General features: G+C 40.6%; 1 protein-coding gene and 1 non-coding gene across 3 annotated transcripts in view; one reads left to right on the forward strand and one right to left on the reverse strand.

Moving 5' to 3' along the window:
* Positions 1–26765, forward strand: part of Lars1 (leucyl-tRNA synthetase 1) — an 88837-nt gene that overhangs the window by 19289 nt on the left and 42783 nt on the right. For both annotated transcript variants that reach the window (XM_004664719.2, XM_045132708.1), the window contains exons 5-14: positions 3557–3694; positions 6443–6604; positions 7663–7775; positions 10726–10789; positions 14865–14932; positions 15411–15636; positions 18477–18564; positions 18642–18718; positions 20991–21044; positions 23019–23159. In XM_004664719.2, the coding sequence (XP_004664776.2) occupies positions 3557–3694; positions 6443–6604; positions 7663–7775; positions 10726–10789; positions 14865–14932; positions 15411–15636; positions 18477–18564; positions 18642–18718; positions 20991–21044; positions 23019–23159 (1131 nt within the window). The remainder of the gene's footprint in view (positions 1–3556; positions 3695–6442; positions 6605–7662; positions 7776–10725; positions 10790–14864; positions 14933–15410; positions 15637–18476; positions 18565–18641; positions 18719–20990; positions 21045–23018; positions 23160–26765) is intronic.
* On the reverse strand, positions 14518–14624 carry LOC123454292. The gene has a single exon (XR_006633277.1). It is a non-coding gene; the product is annotated as a U6 spliceosomal RNA (small nuclear RNA).

Consider the following 26765-nt stretch of genomic DNA (forward strand, 5'->3'; position numbering starts at 1 on the left):
CTCTCCCTCTATCTGTCTTTCTCTCTGTGTCTGTCGCTCTCAAATAAATTAAAAAAAAATTAAAAAAAATATTTTATTTTTATTTATTTATTTGAGAGACAGATACAGAAATAGGCACAGGAAGTGAAAGAGAGATAGAGAATGTACATGCCTCCAGCCACTGCAAATGAACTCCAGATGCATGCACCCCCTTATGAATCTGGCTTATGTGGGTCTTGGGGAATCGAACCTGAGTCCTTTGGCTTTGTAGACAAGCACATTAACTGCTAAGCCATCTCTCCAGCCCGCTTTTGCTCTTTAATGTTCATGTCTTTGAAATATTTTATTTATTTATTTGAGAGAGAGAATGGATGGGCACACCAGGGCTTTTAACCACGGCAAACTAACTCCAGTCACATGTGTCATCTTGTGCATCTGGCTTTACTTGGATACTGGGGAATCGATCCCAGGTCCTTCCATTTGTAGGCAAGCCCCTTAATTGCTAAGTCATCTCTCCAGCCCGATTTTTATTTTTTTGAGATAGAGTCTTATATTACCCAGGTTGGTCTTAAACTCTCAGTCTTCCTGCCTGAGCCTTCTATGAGCTGGGATTATAAGTCTGGAGAATGTAGTTGAGGATGATCTTCAGTTTCTGGCCATCCTGCCTCCATCTTCTAAGTGCTGGGATTACAGGTAGTGTCAAGCCTGGTTTATGGGGTGCTAGAGAATGAATCCAGGGCTTCATGTAGGGTAGGCAAAACTACCAACTGAGCTACATTCCCAGCCCACAGTTTTTTTTTTTTTTTTGTTGTTGTTTTTGAGATAGGGTCTCACTCTAGCCCAGGTTGACCTGAAATTCACTTTGTAATTTCAGGCTGGTCTTGAATTCATGACAATCCTACCTCTGCCTCTCAAGTGCTGGGATCAAATGCATATACCACCATGTCTGGCAAATTTTTTATTTTCTGGGCCTTTTATTTTATTTTTCTTCTTTTTATTTCTTTTATTAACAACTTCCATGATTATAAACAATATCCCATGGTAATTTCCTCCCTCCCCCCACTTTTCCTTTGAAACTCTGCTCTCCATCATGTCCCTGCTCTCTCCCAACCAATCTCTCTTTTATTTTGATGACATGATCTTTTCCTCCTATTCTGATGGTCTTGTGTCGACACTGTGAGGTCATGGATATCCAGGCCATTTTGTGTCTGGAGGAACATGTTGTAAGGAGTCCTACTCTTCCTTTGGCTCTTACATTCTTTCCACCACCTTTTCCGCAATGGACTCTGAGCCATGGAAGATGTGATAGAGATATTTCAGTGCTGAGTACTCCTCTGTCACTTTTTAGTACTGTGATACCTTCTGAGTCATCCCAAGGTCACTGCCATCTGAAAAGAGAAGGTTCTGTAACCAAATGTGAAAGTAGCATTAACATATGGGTATGAACATTAAGAGAAGTGCTTACTGGGCAGTTTGATGAGCATAGTATATACATTTAACCAGACAGCAGCAGATGTTACACCACTAGGGCTCATGACTACCCTTGTTGTAGGTTTTCAGTATCAGGGATGTATTCACTCTCATGGAGCGAGCCTCCAGTCCATTTAGAAGGCAGTTGGTTTTCCCCATAACAGACATGCCACTATTGCACCCAATGGCTCATTTGAATATGGGCATTCTTTTTTTTTTGGTTTTTCGAGATAGGGTCTCACTCTAGCCCAGGCTGACAGGCTGACTTGGAATTCACTCTGTATTCTCAAATATGGGCATTCTTTAAACCATTGCAGACACATTGTCTCTTTCACTTCAACACTGATGTGTTGCTAATCACCTGCATGTAATCTCTAGTTTTCCCAAGATGTTGATCATGGTTGCTCTTTACTTTTGTGGATCACACTTTAAAGGTAGTTAACTTTCCTCTTTAGTATCTTAGTTCTTTTTAAAAGAATATTTTATTTTTATTTATTTGAGAGGAGGCAGAAAGGAGAGAGAGAGAGAGAATGGGTGTGCCAGGGTCTCTAGACACTGCAGATGAACTCCAGACACATGTACCACCTTGAACATCTGCCTTACATGGGTCCTGGGAAATTAAAGTGGGTCCTTTTGCTTTTTAGGCAAGCACCTTAATTGCTAAGCATCTCTCCACCAAGTATATTGGCTAATGTTTGGGTTAAGTACTTTTTTATTTATTTATTTATTTATTTATTTAAATTTTTATTAACATTTTCCATGATTATAAAATATATCCCATGGTAATTCCCTCCCTCCCCACCCCCACACTGGGTTAAGTACTTTGACAAGAATACTGCATTAATGTAGACATCCCACTGTGCCACACCAGAAAGTAAGTGTGTAATGGCAGCTTGTCCCCCCCCCCCTTTTAAAAATTTAATTAAAAAATTACAAAACAATTTTTTTGAGGTAGGATCTGGCTCTAACCCAGGCTGACCTAGAATTCACTGTGTAGTCTCAGGGTGGCCTCGAACTCACGGTGATCATCCTACCTCTGCCTCCCAAGTGCTGGGATTAAAGGCGTGTGCCACCATGTCCGGCTTAAACAAGTATTCCTTTTATTTTTAGTTTAAAAGACATATTTATTTATTTATTTATTTTTCTTTTCACAATTTTTATTAACATTTTCCATGAATTAAACAAGTATTCTTAAATAAGCTACATCCTTAGATCCTTTTTTTTTTTTTTTAAGGTAGTGTCTTGCTCTAGCCCTGGCTGACCTGGAATGTAGTCTCAGGGTGACCTTGAACTCATGGTGATCATCCTACCTCTGCCTCTCAAATGCTGGATTAAAGGCATGTGCCACCATGCCCCAGCTAGGCCCAATTATTTATTTATTTATTTTGAGATAGTGTTCTGCTAACTGGCCTTGAACTTGCTATGTAGCCTAGGGCAGGCCTTGAACTTGTAATCCTACTTCCTCAGTCTCCTGAATACTTGGGACCAGGTCCAGCTCAAATAGTAACTTTCTAGTTATATCTTATTAGCTGAAATTCTTCTGATTTTAAGACCTTTTGAAATTCTCAAAGTAAGTTTCTCATAATTAATGTACTATTGTCTTGGTGTAATCTCTGTTTTTGACAGGAATCTTCTTGGTATAGCCAGGAATGCTGGGGTTGAAAATCCAGGTTCAATTATTAATACCAAAGCTTATTAGCTTTATAAAACTGGATAAATCAGTTCATTACCTAGTGTCTGTTTTCTAATTTAATACTTGTTCTGTTTATGTAGCAGGTGGTGATCATAATGAACAGTGGAGATTTACCTCCTATTGTGAAGACAATAATCTTTAAATTGAGAAAATACTGTCACTCAGTAACTGACACATTGCATTTTATGTATCTTTGCATTTCAACTACCTAGCATATCAATATCAATGAACTAAAATACTAATATACAAATTAGTAGATTTTGAGTTCATGATTTGGATCAGTTGACTTTTCTATAATGTACATGTATATAGATGTTGCACAAAATCTCAGAAAGAGTCCACTTTATTTGGTATTGGGAACAGCAAAAATCTCATTATTTCCTTAATTTTGAACTTAAATTTGTTGTGTTATAGGCATGTGCTGATAAGTTGAAAAGAGAAATAGAGCTGTATGGTTGCCCTCCTGATTTTCCAGATGAAGAAGAGGAAGAAGAAGAAACTGGTGCTAAAACAGAAGACGTAGTAATTAAGGACAAAGCTAAAGGAAAAAAGGTTTGGTGACTTTTAAAAAAAGATATTTTCGGGCTGGAGAGATGGCTTAGTGGTTAAGTGCTTGCCTGTGAAGCCTAAGGACCCCAGTTCAAGGCTCGATTCCCCAGGACCCACGTTAGCCAGATGCACAAGGGGGCGCATGTGTCTGCAGTTCGTTTGCAGTGGCTGGAAGCCCTGGCATGCCCATTCCCTCTCTGTCTGTCTCTTTCTCTCTCTCTGTCACTCTCAAATAAATAAATAAAAATGAAAAAAAAAATTAAAAATATATTTTCACTTATTTATTTGAGAGAGACAGCGATAGAGGGAAAGAGACAGTGAGAGAGAGAGCATGGGTGTCCTAGGGCCCCCTGCCATTGCAAATGAAGTCCAGAGGCATGCCCCATTTTGTACATAAGGCTTTATGTGGGTTCTAGGGAATTAAACCTGGGCTATCAGGCTTTGCATGCAAGTACATTTAACCGCTTGGCCATCTCTCCATCCCAGTTAGGTTATTTCTTTTCTTTCTCTCCCCTCCCCTCCCCTTTCTCTTCTTGTCTCTCTTTTTTCTTCCAGGTAGGGTCTCGCTCTAGCCTAGGCTGACCTGGAATTCACAGTGTAGTCTCAGGGTAGCCTTGAACTCATGGCCACTTACCTCATCCTCCTACCTTGGCCTCCTAAGTGCTGGAATTAAAGGCATGCACCACCAAATGTGGCTCTGTTCTATTCTCTCTCTTTTTTTTTTTAATTTTTTTTTGTTTATTTTTATTTATTTATTTGAGAGCGACAGAAAGAGAGAGAGAGAGAAAGGGGCAGAGAGAGAGAGAGAATGGGTGCGCCAGGGCTTCCAGCCACTGCAAACGAACTCCAGACGCGTGCGCCCCCTTGTGCATCTGGCTAACGTGGGACCTGGGGAACTGAGCCTCGAACCGGGGTCCTTAGGCTTCACAGGCAAGCGCTTAACTACTAAAGCAACTCTCCAGCCCTATTCTCTCTCTTTAAAAAATATTTTTGTTTTTACTTTTATTTATTTACTTATTTGACAGAGGAAGGGGAAGAGGGAGAGGGAAAGGGAGAGAGAGAGAAAGAGAGAATGGGTGCGCCAGGGCCTCTAGCCACTGCAAACAAACTCTAGATGTGTATGCCCCCTTGTGCATCTGGCTAACGTGGGTCCTGAGGAATTGAACCTGGGTCCTTTGGCTTTGCAAGCAAACGGAACTGCTAAGCCATTCCTCCAGCCCTTTGTTTTGTTTTTTAGAGGTAGAGTCTCACTCTTGCCCAGGCTGACCTGGAATTCACTATGTAGTCTCAGGGTGGCCTTGGATTCACAGTGATCTTCCTCCCTCTGTCTCCCAAGTGCTGGGATTAATGGCATGTGCCATCACACCTGGCTTTATTCTTTTAATTTTTTTTTTTTTTTTTTTTTTCGAGGTAGGGTCTCACTCTGGCTCAGGCTGACCTGGAATTCACTATGTAGTCTCAGGGTGGCCTCGAACTCTCGGAGATTCTCCTACCTCTGCCTCCCGAGTGCTGGGATTAAAGGCATGAGCCACCACGCCCAGCTTATTCTTTTAATTTTTAAAATTTATTTATTTATTTATTTGAGAGAGACAGGAAGGGGCGGGGAGAGAAAAAGAGAGAGAGAGGGAGAGAGAATGGGCGCTTCAGGGCCTGTAGCCCCTATAAACAAACTCCAGATGCATGAACCACCTTGTGCATCTGGTTTACTTGTACACTGGGGAATTGAACCTGAGTCCTTAGGCTTTGCAGGCAAGTACCTTAACCGCTAAGCCATCTCTTTGGCCCTTTCCCCCCACCTTTTTTTTCCCCTTGTTTTTCAAGGTAGGGTCTCACTGTAGCTCAGGCTGACCTGAAATCCAGTATGTAGTCTCAGGGTATCCCCAAACTCATGGTGATCCTCCTACCTCTGCTTCCCAAGGGCTGGGATTAAAGGCGTGTACCACCATGCCCAGCTAGTTAGTTTTTTGTGTTTTTTTTTTCTTTTTAATTTTTGAAGCAATCCCAATAGACCTTTTTTTTTTTTTTTTTTTTTTTAATGAGAGAGAGAGAATTGGTGTGTCAGGGCCTCCAGCCACTGTAATTGAATGTATAATCCAGATGTATGTGCCACCTTGGGTGCATGTGCCACCTTGTGCATCTGGCTTACGTAGGATCTGGGATATTGAACATGGGTTGTAAGGCTTTGCAGGCAAGTGCCTTAACCACTAAGCCATCTCTCTAGCCCCTTTTATTTTCCCGTTTTTGAGGAAGAGTCTCACTGTAGCCCAAGTTGGCCTTAAACTCATGGCAATTCTCCTACCTCTGTCTTCCTCGTGCTGGGTTTATAGGCCTGGCCTCTTTGCCTCTTTATAGTTTTACATTTTAATCCCACTTCTTTCCTCCAATCCCAAATGTCTCCAAAGACATTTGGTTGTCTTTTAATGCTTGCAAATATAGAAACTTGGGAGCAGTTTATTTATAGCTAAAAATGATGTGTGTGGCAGTCGCAAAGAGGACGTAGAGACTGCCTGGCGCTGAGATCTTCATGGGGGTAGTTCTTTGTTCTCATTGGTGTCCATGTCCTGATGAGTGTCTTGGCTGTACAGTTTAGTAAACAAAACAGTGCATCTAATTCCTATTGTGTTCTGATGTATCAACAGTGTTGTTTTGGAATTTGAATTATTAGAAATTTCCATTAAAATTACTGTGCTTCTGGACTGTTAAGCAGTTGGTTATTTTTTGATGGAGTTAATTTTCACTTGTTTTTTTCAGAGTAAAGCTGCTGCCAAAGCAGGATCTTCTAAATACCAGTGGGACATTATGAAGTCCCTTGGACTCTCTGATGAAGAGATAGTGAAATTTTCTGAAGCAGAACATTGGCTTGATTATTTCCCACCTCTGGCCATTCAGGACCTAAAGAGAATAGGTTTGAAGGTATGTCATTGTTCTCATAGTTAAAGAAAAATGAAAAGCATTAATATTTGTGTCATTTAAAAAATTATGGAATAGTGCTCACTTCGGCAGCACATATACTAAACAATTATGGAACAGAACTTAAATCTGAAAAGAATACATTGTACTTGAATGCCATTTAAGAAATGTGCTTTTTATTATGAGGTTAAGAACTAAGTGGGTGTCAGTGTGAGCTGTAAAGCACTTTAATGTTTGTCTTTTTGGCATTTATACACTGGCATCTAGTTGAAAGGGACTTTATTCAAAGAATAAGAAGCAGCCAGGGTTTAACCTGAGAAATATGTAAATTTATTATTTAAATATTTCTTTTAGATTTGTTATATGTTTTAAAATGTGTAAATATGTGTATTTAAAACACATTAATTAAAATTTTTTTTTTCGAGGTAGGGTCTTGCTCTAACCCAGGCTGAATTATTCAGTATATAGTTTCATGGTGACCTTGAACTCATGGCAATTCACTTACCTCTATTCCCAAGTGCTATGATTAAAGGCATGTTCCACCACACCTAAATGTTATTTTGGTTTTTTTGAGGTGGTGTCTCACTCTAGCCAAGGCTGACCTGGAATTTACTATGTAGTCTTATGGTGGCCTTGAACTCACGGTGATTCTCCTACCTCTGCCTCCTGATTGCTGGGATTGAAGGCATGTGCCACCATGCCCAGCCATATTTTTTTTAAATTATTTATGAGGGGGGGGGGAGGAGAGAGGGAGGAAGGGACGGAGGGAGGGAGGGAAAGAATGGGTCTGCCAAGGCCTTCAGCTGCTGCAAACAAACTCCAGATGCATGCGCCACCTTGTGCATCTAGTGTCTGTGGGTCCTGGGGAATTGAACCTGGGTCTGTTGGCTTTGCAGACAAGCTCCTTAACCACTAATCCATCTCTCCAGCTCTGAAAATACATTTTTATAGCTACTTAATTCTGAGATGGGGAATAAAAGAAGAATAACTGATTTATAAGGATTCTTATTTTAAAATAGTCTGTGTATTTCTAAAAAATTATCTTTCTTTTTCTTTTGTAGGCAGATTGGCGGCGTTCCTTCATCACCACTGATGTTAATCCTTACTATGATTCTTTTGTCAGGTGGCAGTTTTTAACATTAAGAGAAAGAAACAAAATTAAATTTGGGAAGCGGTGAGTCTATTGTCTTTCAATATAATAAGATATAATTAAATGAAAATGATGTAATTCCTATGTTACATTCAATACTCATAACTTACTTTATCTATTGTTCTCCCTCTCTCTTCTTCCTGTTGTTTTTGGAACAAGATCTCATGTAGCCCATGCTGTCCTCCAACTCCTGATCCTCTTTTAGCCTCCAGAGTGCTGGTAGTACAGGCTTACAATGCTTTGTCTGGTAGTTCGTGTGCTTGTCTTCTTAAATGATGCTTTTCTTTTTGTTCTCTTATGTCTTTTTGTCCTTTGTTTTCTTTTTTCTTTTGCCAGTTGTTCTTTCTTTCTCTCTCTCTCTCTCTCTCTCTCTCTTTCTTTCTTTCTTTCTTTCTTTTTTTGTGGTGCTGCAGTTGAACCCCAGGGCTGTACCTGCTAGACAAGCACTCTCTCATTCCCAGCTTCTTGCCAATGTCTCTTGAGCTCCCCCTTCTTCTACTTCCTTCCTCCTTCCTTTTTCTCCCCCCCCCCCCCCCGCCCTCCAGCTCGGTCTGACCTGGAATTCACTATGTAGTCTCAGGGTGGCCTCCTACCTATGCCTCTCAAGTGCTGAGATTAAAGGCATGCAACACCACATCCGGCAAAACTTTTTACTTTTTTTTTTTTTTGAGGTAGGTTCTCACTGTAGCTTAGGCTGACCTAGAATTCACTATGTAGTCTCAGGATGGCCTCGAACTCAGGGTGGTCCTCCTACCTCTGCCTTCTGAGTGCTGGGATTAAAGACGTGCTCCACCATGTTTTTTTGTCTGTTTTTTAAAAAGTTTATTTTATTTATTTATTTGGCAAGGGGAGAGAGAGAGAGAGAGAGAGAGAGAGAGAGAGAGAGAGAGAGAGAGAGAAGGAACAGATAGAGAATAGGCACACCAGGGCTTGTAGCCATTGCAGACGAACTCCAGATGCATGCACCACTTTGTGTATATGGCTTTGCATAAGTACTGGGGAACTGAACGAGGGTTGCTAGGCTTTGTAGGCTAATAATAAAATACTTTAGACCATAGTTACCACAGTTAGTAGTTTCTGATTAGGTTCTAGAAGTTTGGTCAACTTAACTACTGAGCCATCTCTCTAGTCCTGTTTTGTGTCGTTTTTTTTTTTTTTTTTGGAGGCAGACTTCCATTCTAGCCCAGGCTGACCTGGAATTCACTATGTATTCTCAGGGTGGCCTCCAACTCACAGTGATCCTCCTACCTCAGCCTCCCAAATGTTGGGATTAAAGACGTGCACCACCATGCCTGTCTGTCTGTCTTTCTTTCTTTCTTTTAAATATAGTTAAAAAATATTTTACTTATTTATTTGAGAGAGAAAGAAGGAGAGAGAGAGAGAGAGAATATGGACATGCCAGGGCCTCTAGCCACTGCAAGTGAACTCCAGATGCATGCAACCTCTTGTGCATCTGGCTTACGTAGGACCTGGGGAATTGAACCAAGATCCTTTGGCTTTGCAGGCAAATGCCTTAACTGCTAAGCTATCTCTCCATCCCTCTTTTTAAATAAATTTGTTTTAAATTTTTATTTATTTATTTGAGAGAGGGGGGGGGAGGGAGGGATAGAATGGGCGCATCAGGGCTTCCAGCCACTGCAAACGAACTTCATATGCATGCACCACCTTGTTCAACTGGCTTACATGGGTCCTGGGGAATCGAATTGAGGTCCTTTGGCTTTGCAGGCAAGCACCGTAACCTCTAAGACATCTCTCCAGCCCTCTTTTTTTGTTTGTTTTTGTTTTTGTTTCTAGGTAGGGTTCACTCTAGCTCAGGCTGACCTGGAATTCATGATGTAGTCTCACAGTAGCCTCAAACTTTTGGTGTTCCTCCTACCTCTGCCTCCCAGGTGCTAGGATTAAAGACATATGCCACCATAACAGGCTTTTTTTTTTTTTTTTAAGAATTTTTTTGTGGGCTGGAGAGATGGCTTAGTGGTTAAGGCACATGCCTGTGAAGCCTAAGGGCCCCGGTTTGATTTTCCAGGTCCCATGTAAGCCAGGTGCACATGATGGTGCGTGCACCTGGAATTCATTTGCAGTGCCTAGAGGCCTGACGTGTCCATTCTCACACACTCTCTCTCTTCCTCTCTCTGTCTCTAATTAATAAATAAAAATAAAATCTTTAAAAAAAAAGATTTTTTTTTGTTTTTATTGACAACTTCCATAATTATAGACAATAAATAATAGTAATTCCCCCCTTTGCAACTCCTTTCTCCATCATACCTCTTCCCCCTCTCAATCAGCCTCTCTTTTATTTTGATCTCATTATTTTTTCCTCTATTATGATGGTCTTGTGTAGGTAGTGTCAAGCACTACGAGGTCATGGATATCCAGGCCACTTTGTGTCTGGAGGAGTGCATCGTAAGGAGTTTTTTGAGGTAGGGTCTCACTCTAGTTCAGTTTGCCCTGGAATTTACTATGTAGTCTTAGGGTGGCCTCTAACTCATGGTGATCCTCTTACCTCTGACTCCCAAGTGCTGGAATTAGAGCATGTACCACCATGCCCTGCTCTGTGTTTTTGACAACCAGAATCAGAGAGAATGGAATGATTATTTCCAGCCAAGCAGAAAGATAATTCTTAGTGTTTTAGTTTACCCATCTGTTCTGTATATTAAGGTTCTTCCTTGGTTATGTGGTCAGATGAAACTAGTTGCATTTTATAAGTGAAGTTAGGTTTATCATCTTTTGTCTCATTTCATAAGGCCAAGACTAGTCCATATGCATTTATCAGGGTTACCTTTCATGATGGTGAAACTTCTTTTTGGTATCTAAGCTTACTATTCATAAAAGTATACATAATAGATATAGATATTTATTCAGTTCAAAGTGTTAGTTATGAGGCATACTTGCAAGATATTAGTAATTGGCAAGTAGGTTAGAATATCACTTGAATAGTATAATAATATTTATTATTTATTTTCTATTGTTTTAGGTATACAATTTATTCTCCAAAAGATGGGCAGCCTTGCATGGATCATGACAGACAAACTGGAGAGGTGATTGTCTATGACATAGAGTAGCTATTATGTAATCCTTACTATTGTCATAGCATTTTAGGTCAGAAAGCTGAAAATAACTTAATTGAAATGCTGAGATGTACAGTCATAATACAGGGTGTGACTAAAGCAGACTATTATTGCAGGTGCCTATGTTGTGTCTAGGACCTTGCTCTGCTTACAATATGGTCTGTGGACCAGCTGTATCGCCTTCTTATGGAAAATCACATGGTTGAGCATCATCCAAAAGTTGTTGAGTCACAAGCTCTGTGTGTGGGGCCCAGGAATCTGCATCTTTAGAAGCTGTTAGTGATCATGTGCATCTTAAATTTTGAGAAGCACCATTTGGAAAATGAATAGCTCAAAGAGTGTGGGGAATGGGAATGAGATATGTGGCCAACTTTTTTTGTTTGTTTGTTTGGTTTTTCAAGGGAGGGTCTTCTTTTGGACTAGGCTGACCTGGAATTCACTATGTAGTTTCAGGGTGGCCATGAACTCAGAGTGATACTCCTATCTCTGCCTCCTGAGTGCTGGGATTAATGGCATGCGCCACCACTCCTGGCCCTTTTTGTCTTTTTAAATGTATATTTTTTATTGACACCTTCTATACTTACAGACAACAAACGATGATATTTCCCTCCCCTCTCCTCCCCTACTTTCCCCTTCATAACTCTGCGCTCCATCATATCTCCTCCCTCTCTCCAGTAGTCTCTCTTTTATTTATTTCTTTTGTCTTTTCATGTTTTTCTTTTTTTTAAATTAATTTATTTTTATTTTATTTTATTTTTTTTTTGTGTTTATTATTTATTTATTTGAGAGCGACAGACAGAGAAGGGGGGGGGGAGGAGGAGAGAATGGGCATGCTAGGGCCTCCAGCCACTGCAAATGAACTCTAGATGTGTGCACCCCCTTTTGCATCTGGCTTACTTGGGTCCTGGGGAATTGAGCCCTGAACCGGGGTCCTTAGGCTTCACAGGCAAGCGATTAACTGCTAAGCCATCTCTCCAGCCTCCCCAAAAATTAATTTATTTTTATTAACTACTTCCATGATTATAAACAATATCCCATGGTAACGCCCTTCCCCCACTTTCCCCTTTGAAACTCCATTCTCCATCATATCCCCTCCCCTTCTCAATCAGTCTTTCTTTTATTTTGATGTCATGATCTTTTACATCCCATTATGATGGTCTTGTGTAGGTAGTGTCAGGTACTATGGGGACATAGATATCCAGGCCATTGTATGTCTGGGAGAGCACATTTCAAGGAGTCCTACCCTTCCTTTAGCTCTTACATTCTTTCTGCCACCTCTTCTGCAATGGACCCTGAGCCTTGTAAGGTGTGATAGAGATATTGCAGTACTGAGCACTCCTCTGTCAATTCTTCCCACCACCATGATGCCTCTGAGTCATCCCAAAGTCACTGTCATCTGAAGAGAAGGTTCTCTAACAAAAGTGAGAGTAGCATTAATATATGGGTATGAACATTAAGAGAAGTGCTTACTGGGCAGCTTGATGAGTACTGTATATATATTTAGCCAGATAGCATTAGACATTACACCCCTAGGGCTCATGACTACCACTGTTATAGGTTGTCAGTATCAGGGATATATTCCCTCCCATGGAGCAGGGCTCCAGTCAAATTAGAGGGCAGTTGGTTTCCACCATGATAGATGTGCCACTATTGTACCTGTTGGCTCATTTGGCCTGGCTAACCAAGTATAAGGCTTGCATTGTCTACTGTTGAGTATCTTCACTTGTGATTTCTCTTTCTTCCATTGAACTGTATGCAGAATGGCTTCTTCCAGCCTTCTGTCACTTGGTCTACATGGAGGAGGTGATCAGCTCAGTTCCAGCAGGATTTCTCAGTGGCCTTGCAGCCCAAGTATGTGGAGTCTTCAGCAGTAGGGTCTTACCATCTATTCCTGGTGGGAAACCAAGGGCCTCAGCAATGGCCTGTAATGTTTTGGGGGCATCAAGGATCTCCCTGGCCAACAACTCACTGGAAGGTATCCCATCCCTGGCACTCAACATTTTCTAGTAATAGTCTACGGCTCCTGAGTGTTCCATTGTCCAAAATGTAGGTTTCCATATCATTTATTTATATCCTCTTAGATTTTGATTAGCCCTCCCTCTCCCTCTACCTTTCCTTTACTCAATCTCTTCTCCTGACCTCACTTAGGCCTTTTCACCCCCACTAATCTAGTCTTTTACTTATATATATATATACAATACCAACCTATTAAGTACCCCCCTTCCTTTCTATTCCCTTTATATCTTCTGTCTAGCTTATTGGCCTCTGCTACTGAATTTTCTTCCTACTTACATAGAAGTCCAATCATCTGTAGCTAGGATCCATATATGAGAGAGAGCATGCGACATTTGGCTTTCTGGGCCTGGGTTACCTCACTTAGTATAATTCTTTCCAGATCCATCCATTTTCCTGCAAATTTCGTAACGTCATTTTTCTTTGCCACCGAGTAAAATTCCTCCATCCATTTTCCTGCAATTTCATAATGTCATTTTTCTTTACCACTGAGTAGAATTTCATTGTGTAAATGTGCCGTATCTTCATTATCCACTCATCAGTTGAGGGATGTCTAGGCTGGTTCCGTTTCCCAGCTATTGTGAATTGAGCAGCAATAAACATGGTTGAGCAAGTATCTCTAAGGTAGTGAGATGAGTTCTTATGATAGCCCATTTTTTTTACTTTTTTTTTTTTTTCGAGGTAGGGTCTCACTGTAGCTCAGACTGACCTGGAATTCATTGTGTCGTCTCAGGGTGGCCTTGAACTCATGGCAGTCCTCCTACCTCTGTCTCCTCAGTGCTGGGATTAAAGGCGTATGTCACCATGCCCAGCTCAGTCTAGCATTTTTAACTTCCATGTTATTCATAGTGCTCAAAAAACTTTATATTTCTCCATGTTGTGGAAGTTAGCTCTTTTCATTAGGGCTACTTCACAAGTAATATGTATGTGCAAATATTCTCAAATCTAAGTTTAGAAATCTGAAATACCTCTTCTCCCAAAGATCTTGGTTGAGATACATATATAAGCTGTCTACTTAGTGATAGCAGTATTCTGAATTTCAGTTATATTTCATAGTTTCTCAGTGTCCTCTAGCCTTTATCTTTTGTTACTCAGAATGGCCCTATGAGATATAGCATTGACATTTTACAGATTAGGAAGGAAAGGTTTTGAGAGAATGCAGCTCTCATGGGTCAAGCCATTAGTAAGGGCCAAGCTAAGTTTAGAGTGCATATCTTCTGTGGCTGGAGAGATGGCTCAGCATTCAAGGCATTTATTTGCAAAGCCTGATGTTCTTGGTTCATTTTCCCAGTACCCGTGTAAAGCCAGATGCACAAGGTGGCATATGTGTCTGGAGTTCATTTATAGTGGCAAGAGGCCCTCTTGTACCCATTCTTGTTCTCCTTATAAATAAACAATATATATACATATAGCTGGGTGTGATGGCACACACCTTTTATCCCAGCACTTGGAGGCAGAGGTAGTAGGATTGCTGTGAGTTCAAGGCCAGCCTGAGACTACATAGTGAATTCCAAGTCAGTCTGGGGTAGAGTGAGACCTACCTCAAAAAACCAAAATCAATAAGATATTATATATATATATATATATGATCTCATATCATCTGATGCCTGGTCTATTGAATGTCTGTGATCACTGATCTCTGGGACTTGTCCAGGTGAAGGATTAGAGTTGATTTTTTTTTTTTTTTTAATATGGAATACTTCACGACTTTACTTGTCATCTTTGTGCAGGGGCCATATTAATCTTCTCTGTATAGTTCCAATTTTAGTATATGTGATGCTGAAGTAAGCACCTGATTTCCATTTTTTAACACAGTTTTGGCCAATGCCTCTTTTAAGTCATATCTTCTACACTAGACATCCATGTAGATATGGTTATCATAATGCTGGCAGTCTTTTTTATTGGAAGACTTGTTATAGTAATACAAGAATCTACGTCAGAAATTGTAATAAGATCTACCCACAGATTAATATATTTAATTCAATTTTTCCCTTAGATTTTTGTTTTATTTGCTTATTGTTTATTTTTTTAGGGTGTTGGACCTCAGGAATATACCTTAATCAAATTGAAGGTGCTTGAGCCTTACCCCTCAAAATTAAGGTAGGTTTGCTAAAGGGTTTTTGTTTCATTATTTCTTTTCCTTTTATTTCTTTTTCTTTACTTTTTTGTTTTGTTTTTTGTCATAGAGTCTTGCTATGCTGGCCTGGTATTCACTATGTAGCCCAAACTAGTTCTCTGCCCTTAGTCTCTTGAGTGCTGGGATTATAGGTGACACTGTGCGTGGCTTCCTTCATATGAACAATTTCTAAAGAAATCTACGGGCTGGACAGATGGCTTAACAATTAAGGTCCTTGCCTGCAAAGCCTAAGGACCCATGTTCAACTCTCCAGATCCCATGTAAAATGCATAAAGTGATGCAAGTGCAAAGTCTCACATGCACACTAGGTGACGCATGTGTCTGGAGTTTGATTGCAGTGGCTGGAGGCCCTGGTATGCCAATTCTCTGTCTCTCTTTCCTTAATAAAAAGAAAAATAATAAAAAGTCTGTATTTAAATATAATATTCCTTTTCTTCTTAGTGGCCTGAAAGGTAAAAATATCTTCTTAGTAGCTGCTACCCTCAGACCCGAGACCATGTTTGGACAAACAAACTGTTGGGTTCGTCCTGATATGAAGTACATTGGATTTGAGACTGTGAATGGTGACATATTCATCTGTACCCAGAGAGCAGCCAGGAATATGTCGTACCAGGGCTTTACCAAGGACAGTGGAGTGGTGCCTGTTGTGAAGGAGTTAATGGGAGAGGTAAGCAAGGTTGCACACTTTATTTTCATGAAACTATTAGAGAAGTATTTTAACTATGGACCTTGAGAAGTAGCATTTAAAGAAATGTTTTGAGATTTGGGAATGGCTTTCATAGCCTGATTACCCAGTTTTAATTCCTAAGCCAGGTGTAACAGTGGTGCAAATTTCTGATCTTTGCAGCAGCAAAAGACCCTGGTGTTTCTATAAATACACACATGTGCATGTGCAAATAAAACTTTAAGAATTAGAAAAAAAAAATGTTTGTTTATTTATTTATTTGAGAGAGAGAAAGAAAAAGAGGCAGATAGAGAGAATGGGTACACCAGGGCCATTAGCCACTGCAAATGAACTCCAGACTCATACGCCATGAGTGGTTACATGTGTGTACTGGAGAATTGAACTTGGGTCCATAGGCTTTGTTTGCAAGTGCCTTAGCTGCTAAGCCATCTCTCAGCCCCCCACTTGTTAAATTATTTTATTTTTATTTATTTGAGAGGGCGAGAGAGAATGGTGACACTTGGCCTCTAGCCACTGCAAACGAACTCCAGATGCATGTGCTACCTTGTGCACCTGGTTTACGTGGTTACTTGGGAATCAAACCTGGGTCCTTAGGCTTCGCAGGCAAGTGCCTTAAACACTAAGCCATCACTCCAGCCCAGGTTTTCTTTTCAAGTGGAATGACTCAAATTAAATAAGATGGGAGCTTATCAAAAGCTAGAAATTAAGGATTGACTGCAGGAACTAATCAAAGATGTTTTTAAACACAGCCATACAGAAACAGATTTAGGCCATATCAAACACCATTGCGCCATTCGACTTACAGTTCTAGAAGAACATCTCAGCTAGCTCATACTCAGATGGCCCTGGACATTCCAACTCCATCTACCTGGGTCCCCTTGCATGTTCCCTAAGGTCTAGAAGTCTGCAAGAAAAATAACCCTAAAGGCAACCAGTTTGCTGTGTACTCTCTTTTCATTAACTCCTTTCTTTTATTCTTTCTCCTCAACATTTTCTTCCAAGACTATCTTACTGTACTCCATCACTACACTTTTGGGGTCCTTTAGAATAGTTCCCCTTCTGGGAGAGACTCTCTGTCATTTTTCTTACACCCCCATTCAGCTAGAAGTAGTTTAAGGTCTGACATCATCATTTCCTGTCCTCTAATAGCAGTTAGTGTCTTCTCATGAGAGAGAGAGTTAGGGTGACTAGACTCATGGAAGTAAGAAAGTGTGCACTTGCTAGAAATCAAAGATGGTCTGATTTCTTATCTCTTGCCTAGTTCCCTAGAACTGTTTTTTCTACAATCAAGACCCCTCCTGGGAGGGAGGTCTTTCATAGGATTTAATCATTATGGTTGATTAAATTCAACCCCCAAACTTGGTGCCAGGGCTAGCCTCTTCCTGGATCCTTTGGCTTTGCAGACAAATGCCTGAATTGCTAAGTCATCCCTCCAGCCCTATATATGTTTTTTTTTTATTTTTTATTTTTTATTTATTTATTTGAGACAGAGAAAGAGAGAGCGAGTGAGCCAGGGCCTCTAGCCACTGCAAATGAACTCCAGATGTATGTGTCCCTTTGTGCATCTGGCTTACGTAGGCCTTGGAGAATTGAACCGGGATCCTTTGGCTTTGCAGGAAAGCACCTTAACCACTAAGCCATCTCTCCAGCCCCCTATATATGTTTTTAATTGCTAAAAACTGTCTATATTTGTGGTGTACAACATGATGTTTTCTAATATGTATACATTGTAGAATGGTCAAGTCAAGCTAATTAACAAATGCTGGGGAAGTGGTGGCTGGAGAGATGGCTTATTTTTTTTTTTAATTTTTTGTTCATTTTTTATTTATTTATTTGAGAGTGACAGACACAGAGAGAAAGACATAGAGGGAGAGAGAGAGAATGGGCGCGCCAGGGCCTCCAGCCTCTGCAAACGAACTGCAGACACATGCGCCCCCTTGTGCATCTGACTAACGTGGGACCTGGGGAACCGAGCCTCGAACTGGGGTCCTTAGGTTTCACAGGCAAGCGCTTAACCGCTAAGCCATCTCTCCAGCCCGAGATGGCTTATTTTTTTAAGGTGCTTGCCTGTGAAGCCAAAGAACCCAGGTTTGATTCCCCAGTACCCAAGTAAGCCAGATGCACATGGTGGTGCATGGATCTGGAATTTGTTTGTAGTTGCTGGAGGCTCTGGTGTGCCCATTTTCTCTTTCTTTTCTTTTCTTTCTTTCTTTCTTTCTCTTTCTCTCTCCATATATATATGTATATGTATATGTATATATATATATGTATATGTATATATATATGTGTATATATATATATATATATATATATATATATATATATACATTTCTCTCTTGCTTTCAAGTAAATAAATAAAATAAAAAATATTAAAAACAAAACAAAAATGCTGTCCCTCATACACTTACCATTTTTTTGTTGTGAGAATAGTTAAAATTAATGATTTTTAACTGGACATATTAACTGTAGCAACTATCTTGTGTAATAATAAATCTTATGAACTTATTCCTGTATGTATATATTTAAAATATTTATTTATTTGAACGAGAGAAAGAGAGAGAGAATGGGCATACCAGAGCCTCTTGCCACTGCAGATAAACCCCAAACATATATGCCGGTTTTTGTGTTTGGCTTGCATGGGTACTGAGAATCCTACCTGGGCTGGCAGGCTTTGTAAGCCAGCACCTTTAACCGTGAAGCCATCTCCCGAGCCCTCCTCTATTTTTTTTTGTACTGTTTTCTTCAGCTTAAAATGCTCTTTTAAATGTTAATGGTCAGAAATACATTTCTTTCTTATTTATACTGATTTGTATCTTGTGCAGGAAATTCTTGGTGCCTCACTTTCTGCACCATTAACATGCTACAAAGTGATTTATGTTCTCCCAATGCTCACCATTAAGGAGGAGAAAGGTAAGGGGTTTATTACTAAAACACTTTCTTAGTCACATCTTTATTATGTTAGTTAATTACACATTTTGTTTTATTAGGGACAGGTGTGGTCACAAGTGTTCCATCTGATTCCCCTGATGACAATGCTGCTCTCAGAGACTTGAAGAAAAAGCAAGCAAGTACCTGTTTCATTTCATTTTATTTATTTTCTTTCTTTCTGCTTTTTTATTTTTTTAATTAATTAATTAAATTTTTGTTTTTTTGAGGTAGGGTCTTGCTCTAGCCCAGGCTAACCTGGAATTCACTATGTAGTCTCAGGGTGGCCTCGAACTTGTGGCCATCTTGCTACCTCAGCCTCCTGAGTGCTGGGATTAAAGACATGTGCCACCACACCTGGCTTCATTTCCTCTTAAAAATTTTTATTTATTTATTTATTTGAGAGAAAGAGGCAGATGAGAAAAGAGAATGGGTGCTCCAGGGCCTCTAGCCACTGCAAACGAACTCCATATGCATGTGCCACCTGTACACCTGGCTTATATGGGTACTGGGGAATCAAACATGGGTCCTTTAGCTTTGTAGGCAAGCACCTTAACCACTAAGCCATCGCTTCAGTCCTTTTTCATTTATTTGCATTCATTGACTACTGATGAGGCACTGCTGAACTCACTTGAGACTCAGCTGAAAGGGCATGTTTGTTGTCTTTAAACAACTATCTCTAAACTGAGTTTCAGTGTCTGCATATTTCCTGTGATTGGAATTCTAAAGATAACATTTCATACCTTTTTTTTTTTTTTGAGGTAGGGTCTCAGTCTAGTTCAGGCTGACCTGGAATTCACTATGGAGTCTCAGGGTAGTCTTGAACTCATGGCGATTTTCCTACCTCTGCCTCCCAAGTGCTGGGATTCAAGGCGTGCGCCACCACACCTAGCTTTCATAGCATTTTATTTCTCTCTCTGTTTTTCTGTTTTTCTGTTTTTGTTTTTTGTTTTTATTTTGAGGTAGGGTCTCACTGTAGCCCAGGCTGACTTAGAACATACTCTGTAGTACCAGCCTGGCTTCAAACTCACAGCGATCTTCCCACTTCTGCCTCCCAAGTGCTGGCTGTTTCACAGAGTTTTGATAAAGTTTTTTTTTTTTTTTAAATATTTTTAAATTTTTGTTTATTTTCATTTATTTATTTGAGAGTGACAGAGAGAGACAGAGAAGGAAAGGCAGATAGGGAGAGAGAATGGGCGCTCCAGGGCTTCCAGCCACTGCAAACGAACTCCAGACGCGTGCGCCCCTTGTGCATCTGGCTAACGTGGGTCCTGGGGAATCGAGCCTTGAACCGGGGTCCTTAGGCTTCGTAGGCAAGCGCTCAACTGCTAAGCTATCTCTCCAGCCCAAAGTTTTTTTTTTAAATTTTAAACTATTTAATTTATTCATAATGGGGTGGGAGATAAATCAAGAGAGACAGAGAAAAGAGAGAATGTATGCATCAGAGCCTCTTGCCATTCCAAGCAAACTACAGATGCTTACTCTAATTTGAACATCTGGCTTCACATGGTCACTGGGGGGGTTGAACCCAGGCCAGTAGGCTTTGTAAGCAAGCACCTTCAACTGCTGAGTCATTTCTCTCTAGCTCAAGGTGTCCCTCCCGCCCCAATTCCCCTCCAGGTAGGGTCTTGCTCTAGCCAAGCATGGAACACACTATTCTCAGGCTGGCCTCAGACTTTTACCTCTGCCTCCCAAATGCTAAGATTAAAGGCGAGTGCCACCATGCTTCCTTTTTATAAAAAAACTTACATTTTCATTACAACAAAGAATATGAATCTTGAGCTGGGCATGGTGGCACACACCTGAATCCCAGCACTCGGGAGGCAGAGGTGGGAGAACTGCTGTGTGTTTGAGGCCATCCTGAGACTACATCGTAAATTCCAGGTTAGCCTGGACTAGAGTGAAACCCCACCTTGGGGAAAAAAAAAGAATAAAAATCTTGGAGTGATGTGTGCATGTCTCTGTTTGTGTTTGCATCTGACTATGTTTTATTTTTTGGGGGGGTGCTTCACTGTAGGGTCTCACTTTAGCCCAGGCTGGCCTGAAATTCACTATGTAGTCTCAGGGTAGCCTTGAACTCAAGGCAGTCCTCCTACCTCTGCCTCCCGAATGCTGGGATTAAAAGCATGCACCACCACACCTGGCTGACTGTGTTGTTTTGTCATGTAAGCTCCTCATAGTCACTTTAACAGGTTTCTTCTTGGGGTATTTTATAAGTTCAACATTGTTCTATATACAGAAAAGAAGAAATAATAGTTAAGTCTGAGGGAGGCTGAGGCAGGGGCATCTCAAGTCATTGTGTGATTTGTAGTGAAATCCTGTCTCAGAAAATGAATGAAAGTTAAGAGTTCGTTTTCTCAGTGAATATACCACTTAAGAATTGAGCATTATTAATATTAATTTTTCTATAGGCCTTACGAGCAAAGTATGGAATTCGAGATGACATGGTCCTGCCGTTTGAACCGGTAAGTGGGGGGGGGGGGTGATTTTGCAAAGCTCACATTTCTTATTTTATTTCATTTTTGAGGCAAGCCCAACAAACTGCCACCCCCCCTTTTTATGAGAGAGAGTGAATTGTTGTGCTAGGGCCTTCAGCCACTGCAATTGAATGCTACCTGCATATGCCCCCTTGTGTGCATGTGTGACATTGCACTCTTGCGTTGCTGCATCTGGCTAATGTGGGACCTGGAAACTTGAAAATGAGTTCTTAGGCTTTGCAGGCAAGTGCCTTAACTGCTAAGCCATCTCTCCAGCCCTAATTTTTTAATAGTTTTTTAAGAGAGACAGAGAGAGAGCATTGGCGCATCAGGACCTCCAGCCACTGCAATTGAATTCAAGATGCATGTACCATCTTGTGTGCATGTGCAACTTTGTGTGCTTGAGTCACCTTGTGTGTCTGGTTTATTTGGGACCTGGAGAGTTGAACATTGGTCCTTAGACTTCTCAGGGAAGTGCCTTAACCACTAAGTCATCTCTTCCACCTGGCTCACATTTCTTTATCAGAGAAAAGGAGCTAACATGTTTTCCTTGTAACAAAATTAAGTAACTGGTAGAGTTTGAAAATAAGAGGGAATTTGCTTATGGATGTAACACATTTGCTATAGTTTGATAATTTGCTGTTGAAGGACAGCAAAAGGAAAACTCATAATAAACATTATTTTCCCACCTGGCACTGGCAGTGCTGAACAAACATCTTTTGGCATCATCAGTTTTCCACTAGCTTGATTTTTCAGTATGATTAATTTTCTGCCTTGTAAAGACAAAATTTTGCCATATTATTTATGAATATTTATAAGCATTTTATCTAACAAAATCCCCTGAAGTTCTGTTTGTTTTCATATTAGAATTAGCAGAACAAAAAATAAAAATTACTAGCAAATAACTTACATGAAGAATCTCAAAGAGGGCTGGAGATATGTTTCAGCAGTTAAAGCGCTTGTTTGCAAAGCCTGTGGCCCAGGTTCAGTACCCACATAAAGCCAGATGTACAAAGTTGGCACATACATATAGAGTTTGTGTGCAGTGGCAGGATGCCCTGACATGGCCATACTTTTAGAAAATATTCTAAAAGACAGTCTTGGAGGTTTGAGAAATATTTTATTATTTATTTATGAGAGAGTGAGAGAAAGAGAGAGAGAGAGCAAGCAAGCAACAGACAGAATGGGCATACCAGGCCCTCCAGCCACTGCAAATGAATTCCAGACACATGCACCACCTTGTGCATCTGGTTTACGTAGGTCCTGGGGAATTGAACCAAGGTCCTTTGGCTTTGCAGGCAAACACTTCAGTCAGTAAGCCATCTCTCCAGCCCTGTTTTTGTTTTTTTGAGGTAGGGTCTCACTCTATCTTAGGCTCACCTGGAATTCACTATGTAGTCTCAGCCTGGCCTTGAATTCACAGTAATTCTTGTACCTTAGCTTCCCAAGTGCTGGGATGAAAGGCATGTGCCACCACACCTGGTTGAGTTGCAGGGATTTTATTTATGTGTGTATGTATGTCAGTGGTAGAGTGCTTGTTATGCACAAAGTTCCACATTTGGTCCTTAGTATGGGAGTTGTTTGGAGGGGATATAAATGCAAAATAAAAACATCCACAAAATAGTTCATGTTTTGTTAGTTGCTGCCTTATTTAATGAACTGTGTGTGTATCGTTGGTGAGTGGGGGTTGGGGGTTGTTGAGAGCTGGCCTGGCAAATGGTGGGGGACAGGGAGTGATTACTGAACATCCTATGGCATGGATATGAACACATTCACACCTGGAAGTTAGTCATTCATGATTATTAATGTGTGACTCCGCCATAGCAGTATATATAATCTGAAGTGACTTTACCAAACACTGAAGGTAAAAAAAACCAAAAAACAAAAAACTATGCCTTAGACAGTTGTGCTGCGTCTGTACACTTGGTGTGAATTTATTTCTCATATTGCTATTCTCTGTAGGTGCCAATCCTTGAAATCCCAGGTTTTGGAAATCTTTCTGCTGTAACCATTTGTGACGAGTTGAAAATTCAGAGCCAGAATGACCGAGAAAAACTTGCAGAAGCAAAGGAGAGGTTATATCTAAAAGGGTTTTATGAAGGTGTAAGTTACTTAAATTTTTTTTGTTTATTTATTGGAGAGAAAGAGGCTGAATGAGAGAGAGACAGAGACAGAGAGAGAGAGAGAGAGAGAGAGAGAGAGAGAGGGAGGGAGAGATTGGGCATGCTGGGCCTTCAACCATTGCAATGAACTTCAGATGCGTGCATCTGGCTCACATAGGTCCTGGGAATCAAACCTGTGTCCTTTGGCTTTGTAGGTAAGTGCCTTAACTACTCAACCTTCTCCCCAGCCTAAATAAGTTGTTTTTATTGTTTTTATTTGGTTGGTGGTATGATCTCATTTTCTTCTAAATGATTTGTTTTTAATAGTTAATTTTTCTTTATTTTGGAGAGAGAAATAGGCAGGGAGAGAGAGAGAATGGGCATGCCGGGGCCTCTAGCCATTGCAAGCAAACTTCAGATGTGTGTGCCCCTTGTGCATCTGGCTTACATGGGTCTTGGGGAATTGCACCTGGGTCCTTTGGCTTTGCAGGCAAGTGCCTTAACTTCTAAGCCATCTCTGCAGCCCTCTTCTAAATGATTTTGACCAAAAAAAAAAGGGCTGGAGAGATTGTTCTGTGGTTAAGAGCACTTCCTGTGTAATCATGTGGGTGTTAGGAGGCCTAAGAGCCCACATGAGTTCCTTCCTCAAGAGCCACCTACTGACCTGTGCATGGCCTAGGCATCAGTTACCCTAGTCCTGTTGGGGATCAGAGGCTAGAAAAATCACTGGAACTTGTGAAATAAAATGCAAGCTCCAGGATCAGTAAGAGGTAAGAATGGGCAAAAGAGTGATGGAGCTAGATACCTGATGTTCTGCTCCAGCTACCACAGACAAGCACATGCCACTACAGGTGAGTGCGTGGGGCACCACATGGACACATACATGTGCATATGCTACACACACAAGCCAGAAAACATTCAAGATACTATTTTTTTGTTTTGTTTTGTTAGCCCAATATAGTATATTAAAAAATATTTTTACTTATTTGCAAGCAGAGAGATATAGAAGAGAGAGACAGAGAGAGAATGGGCATGCCAGGGTCTCTAGCTATTGCGAATGAACTCCAGATGCATGTACCACTTTGTGCATCTGGCTTTATGTGGGTACTGGGAAATCAAACTCAGGTTGTTAAGAGTTTGCAGGCAAATGTCTTAACCACTAAGCCATCTCTCTAGCACCAACATAGTGGGTTTTTTTGTTTGTTTGTTTGTTCGTTTATTTTTGAGTTAGGGTCTCCCTCCAGTCAGGCTGATCTGGAATTCATTATGTAGTCTCAGGGTGCCCTCCAACTCATGACGATCTTCCTACTTCTGCTTCCCAAGTGCTGGGACTAAAGGTGTGTGCCACCACACCTGGTTTACTTTATTTTTCTTTTTAGTATTTCATTTATTTATGAGAGAGAGGCAGAAAGGGGGAGAGAATGGGCTCATCAGGGCTTCTAGCCACTGCAAATGAACTCCAAATGCATGTGCTACCTTGTACATCTGGCTTACATGGATTCTACTGGAAAATCAAACAGGGGTCCTTAGGTTTTTCAAGAGTGCCTTAACTGCCAAGCCATCTCTCCAGCCTCCAAGATATTTTTTATAAGGCAGTGATTCATAAGAGGCTAGCATGTTATATTTTATTCTTAATTTCTTGTTTTTTTCTTATTTTATTTTATTTTATTTTTTTTTTAGGTAGGGTCTTGCTCTAGCTCAGACTGACCTGGAGTTCACTATGTTCACTAGTCTCCAGGTGGCCTTGAACTCATGATGATCCATCTACCTCTGATTCCTAAATACTGGGATTAAAGGCAGGTGCCACCATGCCCAGTTTAGGGTTTTGCTTGTATGAATTGTATGTTTATATAATGTGTATGTGTGTTCCTGTGGGTTATGTGTGTCACACTGCATGTGTGGAGGACAGTGGACAACCTTGGGTATCAGTCCTTGACTTCCACCTTGTTTAACGCGGGGTCTCATGTTTACTCTGTATACCAACCTAGATGGCCCTTGAGTTTCCAGGGATTCCTTATGAATACTTCCCTCTTAGCTGGGCATGGTGGCGCACACCTTTAATCCCAGCCCTCGGGAGGCAGAGGTAGGAGGATCGCCGTGAGTTCGAGGCCACCCAGAGACTCCATAGTGAGTTCCAGGTCAGCCTGGGCTAGAGTGAGACCCTACCTCAAAAAAAAAAAAAAAAAAAAACAAAACAAAAAACTTCCCACTTGTATATGTGTTGGGTTTCAGATATGTGCTGCTACATCTAGCTTTATGTGGATTCTGGGTATCAAATTCCAGATCCTCATGCTTAGCAAATGCTTAATCCACAGAGCCATCTCCCCAGCCCATAAATTTCTAGTTTTTGTCTTTTTTTTTTTTTTTTTTTTTGCAGCAGGGTCTCACTGTAGCTCAGGCTAACCTAGAATTCACTATGTGGTCTCAGAGTGGCCTTGAACTCTCTACATTCTCAATATTTCTGCCTCCCGAGAGCTGGGATTAAAGGTGTGTGCCACCATAATTTTTTTGTTTCCCCCCTTGAAAATTTATAAGGAATAAGTTTCTTTTTAAAAAATATTTTTATTTATTTATTTAAGAGAGAGAGAGAGAGAGAGAGAGAGAGAAAGAAAGAATGGGTACACAAACAAACTCAGATGCATGTGCCACCATGTGCATCTGGCTTATGCGAGACCTGGGGAATTGAACCTGGGTCCTTTGGCTTTGTAGGCAAGTATCTTAATTGCTAAGCTATCTCTCCAGCCCTAGGAATGAATTTCTAGAGAAGATATTTAAAGTTAGTTATATATACTTTTTGTGTGGTGTATGCATGTACATATGCATATTCATAGGTATGTATGCATGTGTTTTCAGGTGTACATACACATGTGTGTGCACATGGAGGCCAGAGGTTGAGGTTGGAGGCCTTCCTCAGTCACTCCTCACTTTAGTTTTTTGAGGCAGCGTCTCTCACTAGAACTCGAGTTTGATAGTTTGGCTTAGCCAGTGATTGCCAGGGTTTCTCTGTCTTTCCTCTTCAATGCTGAGATTATAGGCACGTGCTGTCATACTGAGAATTTGTGATTGTAACCACTATACCATGGTAATCAAGTGGAACTTCTTAATGATAGGTAGTGAATCATTTTGATATGCTAGAGATTGGAAGATCAAAAAACAATGTCTTTTCCACCTAAAGTAGATACTACTTATTAACAGCTCAAGGATCAGATAGGTAGATACCAAAATTTTAAGCTTTTCATCTAGGATAGCTACAAGATAATTGTGGCCAAGATCTATTGCTATAGAGGATCAGTTAGTACTTTGCTGTAAAATTAAATTTGGTCACTAAGTAGAAGGTGGAATTGAAAAACGTGTGAGACATTATGCTTCATTCCTTCTGAAACCTGTCAGGATGGTGTTCGTATAGAGTAGAAGTGAGTGTAGCTTCCTAACCAGGCTGACGGAAGCTAGTCTTACAGAAAGACATGTATTATGTCCAGTTACACTTAATGTACTAGTTGTACAAGATATATCAGAATAAAAAGTTATGGTTATAAATGTGTTAAATTTTACTCTAAAATATTTTGATTTGATGAGTGTAAGTAAATTTATTTAGGGAAAATTAGAG

Source organism: Jaculus jaculus, chromosome 13 (genome assembly GCF_020740685.1).
Source record: "Jaculus jaculus isolate mJacJac1 chromosome 13, mJacJac1.mat.Y.cur, whole genome shotgun sequence".
NCBI lineage: Eukaryota > Metazoa > Chordata > Mammalia > Rodentia > Dipodidae > Jaculus > Jaculus jaculus.